The sequence below is a fragment of the Sardina pilchardus genome, chromosome 5, assembly GCF_963854185.1.
Source record: "Sardina pilchardus chromosome 5, fSarPil1.1, whole genome shotgun sequence".
NCBI classification, from domain to species: domain Eukaryota; kingdom Metazoa; phylum Chordata; class Actinopteri; order Clupeiformes; family Clupeidae; genus Sardina; species Sardina pilchardus.
The window spans coordinates 10,332,754-10,340,253 of record NC_084998.1 but is presented as its reverse complement, the minus strand read 5'-3'; the positions used below and the strand labels follow the sequence as shown (position 1 = coordinate 10,340,253).

General features: G+C 43.2%; 2 protein-coding genes across 6 annotated transcripts in view; both read right to left on the bottom strand.

Annotated features, from left to right (window-relative positions):
• mink1 (misshapen-like kinase 1) overlaps positions 1-6,069 on the bottom strand; it is a 37,962-nt gene extending 31,893 nt beyond the window's left edge. For 2 of the 4 annotated variants that reach the window (XM_062536385.1, XM_062536388.1), the window contains exon 1: positions 4,770-6,069. In XM_062536385.1, coding sequence (XP_062392369.1) covers positions 4,770-4,826 — 57 coding nt within the window. In that variant the 5' untranslated portion in view covers positions 4,827-6,069. The remainder of the gene's footprint in view (positions 1-4,769) is intronic. The other 2 variants (XM_062536386.1, XM_062536387.1) reach the window with 2 other exon arrangements.
• Positions 6,070-6,208: 139 nt separating this feature from the next.
• Positions 6,209-7,500, bottom strand: part of pld2 (phospholipase D2) — a 22,298-nt gene continuing 21,006 nt past the window's right edge. For both annotated transcript variants that reach the window (XM_062536389.1, XM_062536390.1), the window contains one exon: positions 6,209-7,500. This exon is cut by the window's right edge and continues 1,762 nt beyond it. The gene's annotated coding sequence lies outside the window, so the exon portion shown is untranslated.

The window sequence follows — 7,500 nt, the reverse complement described above, 5'->3', positions numbered from 1 at the left end:
TCTGTGTCTTTGTGATGATCAGCAGTCCTCGTAAGGCCTTTATTAGAAAAGCTCATTAGGCCCTCCCAACAGGCCGAGACCAAACATGACAGGGATTAAGTAAGAACACATTTCAATGAGTTGATGAAACACATGGAAAACATACACTCACAGATATGTTATGGAGGAAAGAAAGAGAGAGAGAAAGAGAAGGAGTGAGAGAGCGAGAGAGAGAGAAAGGGAGAGGGAGAAAAGGGAGGGGTGAGATAGAGGAAGAGAAAGGGAAAGAGAGAAAGAAAAGGGGTGAGAGAGAAAGAGAGAGAAAGCTCCACTCTCACACTGTGATTCAATATGGCCTGTGTGTGAAGGTGTGGGCGTTAAGGGCTAACGCTGTGGAGCTCAATCGTAGAGCGTGACTATTTCTCTCTCATCTGCCTCCAGAAATACGTCTCTCCCTCTCTCTCTCTCTCTTTCTATGTTCCCCTCATCTCTTTTCCTCCATCACTGTGGTGGAAAAATATACTTATCTCATTCCTTACATACAGAATTACCTAAGAGTGTAGCCACACGGAACCAAGGAGAACAAGAGGGGCATGTTCTGCTTGATGTGACAACAATAGATGTGGAGCAACAAGAAACAGATTCTTGAGAAGACATGATCACTAGCGCCAGGGTCTCCTCCCCTGTATCAAGCCTCCTTAAAATAAAACCTCTCCATGACTACCGTCAGTCAGTCCGGTTCAGTCAGAAATATCAGGCGGCGGGCGAAGACAAATGACCCCTATCGAGAGTGGAGTCAAGCACCCGCTCAAAGTGGGGACATACGGCATGTTACACAAATACTGAGGTAAAAGGGGATGGGATACGGGCTCTAGTGGCAACCCAAGAATAAAAATAGCCGAACGGGGAGAGAAGTGGATGATGCTAGCGGGTGTCAGAGAGGTGATGGGTTGAGCAGACCCAGTAGGAAGCTTCAGGCTTGGGATGCACTGAGGTGAGCGCATATGTGTGAAGCAGAAGGACCAGCCAAAGAGAAAAGAGAGAGAGAGAGAGAGAGAGAGAGAGAAAGAGAAAGAGAGAAAGAGAGAGAAAGAGAGAGGTAGAGATAGATACATAGATAGATAGATAGATAGATAGATAGATAGATAGATAGATAGATGGAAGCTGGCAAAGAGGATGCTAACAAAATTCTCTCCTGGGTGAAGAACAGGGAGACATGGCAGAGTCGCCCACATTGTGTACAGAGAGTGGGAAGAGGAGGAAGAGAGACATGAAGGGAGGGATGGAAGAATGGCAGAACGCAGAGAAGACAGAAGAGTCTGGGGACTGGTGACGTCAACAAACTCTTGTTGTTAGAAAAGAGAGAAGGGAAAAAAAACTCTTGAGGGGGAAAAAACATCAAAAACACACAGCATTCACTGGAGTGCACAGGAACCGCGAATCGACATGAGAAAAGAGCGGTAAATGAGTCACTTCCAAACTGGCAGTGGTAGCCCATGAAATATGTTGCATCACAGAGTCAGTGCTGCTAAGATGGGGCATGCTGTACAGCAGGAGTGGAGGAAGCCTATAACCTTCTCTGGTAGAAGAGTGAGCGCATAAGAGTGAGTGGATGGTCAAGTCGTTCTCATAGTGCTGGGTCTAATCTGTAGTTTCTACCTACCCCTACCTTTCTACCCCTGTTAGAGATTCAAAGCATCTTTTTTTTTAGATCAGCACATTAACCTTAAACCTAGTGGTAAAACTGGTGCCTGAACACAGCAGCTCCAAAACTACTAGCCTCTTGAACCGGTCAAGCAGGACTAGTTCTTGGTTTGGTTTTGGTTGTCGCCTTTCAACCAATCCGGCCATGTTATTTGAACTCAATTCAAGGAGCATACCAGATTTGTGGAACCCATCTGCTGCAACAGTAGCTAATGCCGAGTAATTGTTGAATGTCTCACCTTTCTTCAACAAACCAAACAGAAAACCTGCTGACTGGAACTCAATTTCAAGGGCAGTTGAGAGAGACACACAACTGACAGACTTTCAAAACCAGATGTGAGAAACTCTAGGCTACAGTGTAGTGTGTAGATCATGTTGGATCAGACTGCAAGATGATCATAATAGTATTATTAATATCATAAAGTAGTTCACCTTCAGAATTTGTTATTGTTGTTGGAGATGGGAGTTGAAGTTCTTTCCTTGAGGTAAGACTGTAATTGTGCAGTGTAGTACTATGTAGTACCTGTTACACTGTAGTAACTATATACAAACCCTATGACTGGATACAACCACCCATCAGTACAGTGAGGGCTATATTTACTTTGCCAGGGCTGTATTTACTTGCTTTGCTAAAGCCTGATATTAAAACAAGTGTTTTATTAAGGGTCTATCAGTCTTGCATTAGGCCAATTCTATGACCTCAGTTAGAAGTTGCACTCTGAACCTTTATTTGCTCCAGGGTTTTTGTCAGGTTACTGGCATGTTCGGTTTAGTCTTGCTCCATTTTATTTACTCCATTTGGCTACATCTAGCACCTTTTCTGGTCTGTTTTGGGCACAAGGAGGTGTGTCTTGCTGCTTCTGTTTGCGGTTGCAGGCCATTTATATGTGACGAAGCACAGCAGACATGTTCAGTGTGTGATGAAGAAATTGAAAACAACCAATAGGCCTCAATCAACCAGCAGACCAACACAGCAACTATACCCTGTAATAACCCAGAGGGGCCTGGCCATATGCCACTGAGAGCCATTTCGTTATAAAAAAAGAACAAGAGAGAAGAGTGAGAGCTAGGAGTGAATATATCTAGGATGGTAAACAGTGTGAAAATGGATGGTTTTTCTTGGACACTATGTATGACTACCGTAAACTGTGACCATAAGTGTGACTTAACTTGTTGCAACAGTTGAACAAATGATGTTAAGTAGGTCAAGGAACATCAAAGCCTGAGAGAGTTTGTGATACCACTGTGTAATGAGGCAACTAGTGACAAACCGAGTGTATACCCTTCACATGAAAGTCTTGGAAAATGACCCTTAACATGTTGAGATGCGATGCAACTTTTTCACCAAAAGTACCATGCAATGTTACTGACCACTGTTATGATGAGTTGCCTGCTAATGAGTTTTCTAGGGATTTTTTCTAGAGGAAGTTCCCTAGAAAACGTAACTCATCAGCAAGCAACTTGTCAGTCATCCAAACAGAAGGTTACAAACCTCTCATGTAACTATCCAGCAAAATTGCTCAACAACTTGCCCCATGGATTGTCACATTTATAGCAGTGTGAAATATATGCAATCAGTCTGTTTAAACTTGATCATGATTCACTATTTGACCATTTTCCACTTGTGAGGCCAAGTCTACACACCACCCCAAATTAGTCTGTTACTATGCTTTCACTGTACCGTGCACATTTTTAAACGGTTATGTTAAGAAGTAGGCTACGGGCCTAATTACTCCTTATCAATGCTTAAGAATTCCTTTGGCCTACATGAGTCACACGACAGGTTTAAAATATAAAAATATATTTGTTTCCAAATGCACCGGCAAACTGCTTAACCTGGTTGGCATGAAGTGTTCTAGTGTTTGGATTCCTCCAAAGCTCTTGGGGGCAAATGTTATTCAAGCTGGGAATTTAAAATTGCATCATTTTTCTTCAGTTACACAGGCTAAATGAAACAACTTGAAAACAATGAATTTTAAAATGTACAAGGAAGGCTGCAATTGTGGGCTTGTTTGCTGACCTATGACGCAGACCATCAAAGAAAAATATGTAAGAGCTCTTCCAGCTGATTTTACAATGACCAACCTGCACTACTAGTCCATGTTGTGGGTCTGTGTGTATCTAGGCATTTCTGTGTGGTAGGAGAGTGGGTTGCTATATAGGACAGCTATCAAACAATGAACTCAAGTGAATCATCCTCTCTAAGCGCATTCTCTCTCACTCTCCGTCCATCTCTGACGGGCGGATGGAACTGCGCAGCCGAGAAACAGAACGCGAGGTCTGTAACTCACTGTACCAGAGCACCACCAGGGATGAATAGGGGTGTGGAACGCGGCCTCTCTTCTGATCGAGTGGGCCAACATGACCACTAACCCACGACTTGCAAACGCATGAAATAAATCCTTGTTGGGAGGGGGTGGGGGGTGACCTAGAAGCTTAATCGGTTTCATTCACCTCTTGCCCTTCGGCGCTAAAATCCAACAGGTTTTCAAGCTTGACACAAAGCAAGTAACACTAGAAGGACTTCAGTGGAGCAACGTCCAGCAAACTGGGCCAAACTAGTAATGGGAGTTTTGTTTTGTTTTGATTGTGCACCCTGTCAACAGGGCGGAATCAAGTAGGCTACTTTCTAATACACAACAACCTGTGTGAGACTTAAAACGATAATTTAAAAAAACAAAACCTGCTGCTTAAATGACAGAGGTCTACCACGCAGTGTTCCACTAGTATTAATGAGCACACACAGACTGCCAATGTGACAGTGGACTGCTGCCTACCAGCTCATATGCAACCAGTTTCATACCCACGCAATTGACAGGTGAACAGGCCCAGGAAATAACTGCTCGGTCTAGCTTAGTAGTGCATGCATAACTAAATTGGAGGCCATAGCCATAACATAATGAAATTGCAGTGGGTGATACTGCATTTAAGAGATTAATAGACAACCAAGGAGCGAAGCCAGTCTCTCTAAGAAAAGTATTTCATCTAAACAATTTAGGAAATTACCGTATGCCGTCTCCATGTAAAAAGCACTGGTGAAGTTTGATAGTGTTAACAAGGATAACATAACTGGTTAGAACACTTACCCGCAGGGCTGCGAGGTCGATGTCATCAAGACTTCGTGTGGGTGCGTTTTCTGTCATTGTGGCCCAGAATTCTGACTCAAGTCACCGTTCGCAAGCTAAGAAATCCAAGGAGTGTCACAAAATATCAACAGGATGCCTGTTATTGGTTTTTACAAAGAAACGAATTGGTACTTCTGGGGGGGAACTTATGACATCCAGATAAACACAACTAGTCAGGACTCACACTGAAACTAGCTGGCTAGCCAGCGGAATGGAACATTGAATAACGTTACTGTAAACTGAGAAGAAATGTTCTGCCTGGAAAAAACTAGGCTGCAAACGTTCTGCCAATATGCAAGTCTGGATTGATATCTAATTAACAGCGTGTCATCATCCACAGTCATCGGATTGAGCAGATATTTTGATCCGATGTTAGTTAGCTCTACAGCTGGTAGCTATACGTTAATCTTCAAGATTGCACCGCAACATTATATTAGCTTGAAGTACCACTTCGATAGTGTGGACACGGAGACCCGATAATATCTGGTGTGGTGCACCCCTTATCTGCGTTCATTTTAACAACACTGCGTAGGCAAAATGCCTCGCTGGGCTACCGGAGCCAAACGGAACGGAAACTGCCACCTTTTTACACAAGCGCAGCCTTTAAGATAGTAGCTAATATATGTCGTGTTGCAAAAAGTTGTGGCTAAGTAACCCGCTAACTGACTAGCCAAGCTAATAAACAAGAGTGCCTGTGGTGAATATCCGCATCAACCTCGACTGGCTGCCATAACATTAGTGTTACCAAGCTACCCACGCACACGTCTAACAGATATCCAGCGTTATGTTTTAGTAGTTCGCTTACTGTCATCTACGAATTTGCCTTTCTTGGGAGGCAATTACAAGTATTTGTTGTAGACGCCACCAGCACAAGTTATATTCCACGCCCAGCCATGTAGAATACCTGCGTCGAATATTCCCTCTTCACAAACTTTCATTCCGTTTGCAATCAGTGTCGCCTTAGGTTGTGCGCACTGCCCTCACTGATTCGTCGAAGCGAATAGGGAAAAGGAAATAATACAAAAAAATAAAATAAAGAATAAAACCTGTCGTCGCCGCCTGGGCCTTCTTTAATGCTTGCTACGGAGCATTCGAGGAAACAAATAATGCTCCAAAATGTGCAAATTAAAATGTGAACGACAAATAGCCTACAAAAACATATGCGCTTTCAATCCATATCTACTACACCAGAGACGACGCGACAACTGTGGCCAACTTATTTCCGTTTTGGTACGATCCTGTTTTTCTCTGTAAGGTCGGGTTATGACGTCCCTCCTCTGTAAGTATACAACACTCTTGTCATTTTTTTTCTACCCCCTCACTTCCAGTTCTACTCTTCCTGGACTGTAGAGTGTGTTCTACGGTACTGCAACAGGGACAAACTACCTGAGACAAAGTAATGTTAGGCCAATTCAAATGTTTTAATTGGAGTTAGTCTGTGAGACATGATGTGCAATACCATTGTTAAGTGTAACAGAGAAATAAACTTTAAAAAAGGAGATGACAAAAAGTAGTGGTGTCACAAAACAGACAACATGAACATAATAGAAAAGTCTGTGCATGCTATTTTCATTAATGACAGGCTGCTGATTGTGTAATGTTTCATCACTCATATGAAATGTTAATGTTAATACAGACACTTTTAAAGTTTCAAAATGACTAACTGCTATTTATACAAATACTTTTAGCATTTCAAAAGTAGGTCTATAAAACTTATGTGACTACAATGCACATCTGCCATTGTATGTAGGCTACGTAGTCTTGATTGGAATGTGACAGGATTGCAGTGTTGCCAAGCTGCCCAGTATCAGGTACAACGTTTCACAAGGATTTTGAACAATGAAGCAATCCTGATGGCATTTTCAGAATGGAAAGTTGTTGCATACATCAGAGTTGCTTTTGGGTAACATGCAATGGCAGCAGGGGCGTATCAGTAACCAAATTCATAAATTGTGCACTGTCCACCATATGATTAACCATAGGCTACCTGTATAACAGAGGCACCCCTCTCCTATCATGGAATCTTCTAAACCACTGACAACATGATTACATAACAATAAATCACTTGGTTGCCATGGTGATAGCAAGAGACACTATGATTAATGTATACGAAGACGACTGATTCCCTCCAGTTCGCAGAATGCACACCTCTTGTGTCTGCAATTTGCATTGACCCCATTCCTAAAACGGCCCCCACTCCACCCCAATCTCAACCTCTCCTGTGTGCTCTCTCTCTCTCTCTCTCTCTCTCTCTCTCTCTCTCTCTCTCTCTCTCTCTCAAAAAAAAAGAAAGAACGAATAGTATCCACACAATATCTTATTTCCGTGCCTCTCATTTCCCCTTCCCGTCCTTCTTCTACACCCACTGTAATTTGGTTGCCCCCTCATCTGCAGAGGGCCTGTGTTCATCTGGTTTACCCCCTCCTGCATTCCTGCTATATCGCCGCTCTCTATCTCGTTCACTCTCCCTGTCTCTCTCTGACTCAACAGCCACCATCCAGTCAGCTCTTTATACCCGTCACCATAACAACCACAAATGTTCAGACAGATTCGCTGGCACTGCACAGAGAGGTGTACTGCTGCTCGAGAGGCAGAGAGAGAGAGAGAGAGAGAGAGAGAGAGAGAGAGAGAGATTGAGAGAGAAAGAAGCATTAAAGAGAGATTGAGAGAGGCTGGCCGCCTACACTCAGGC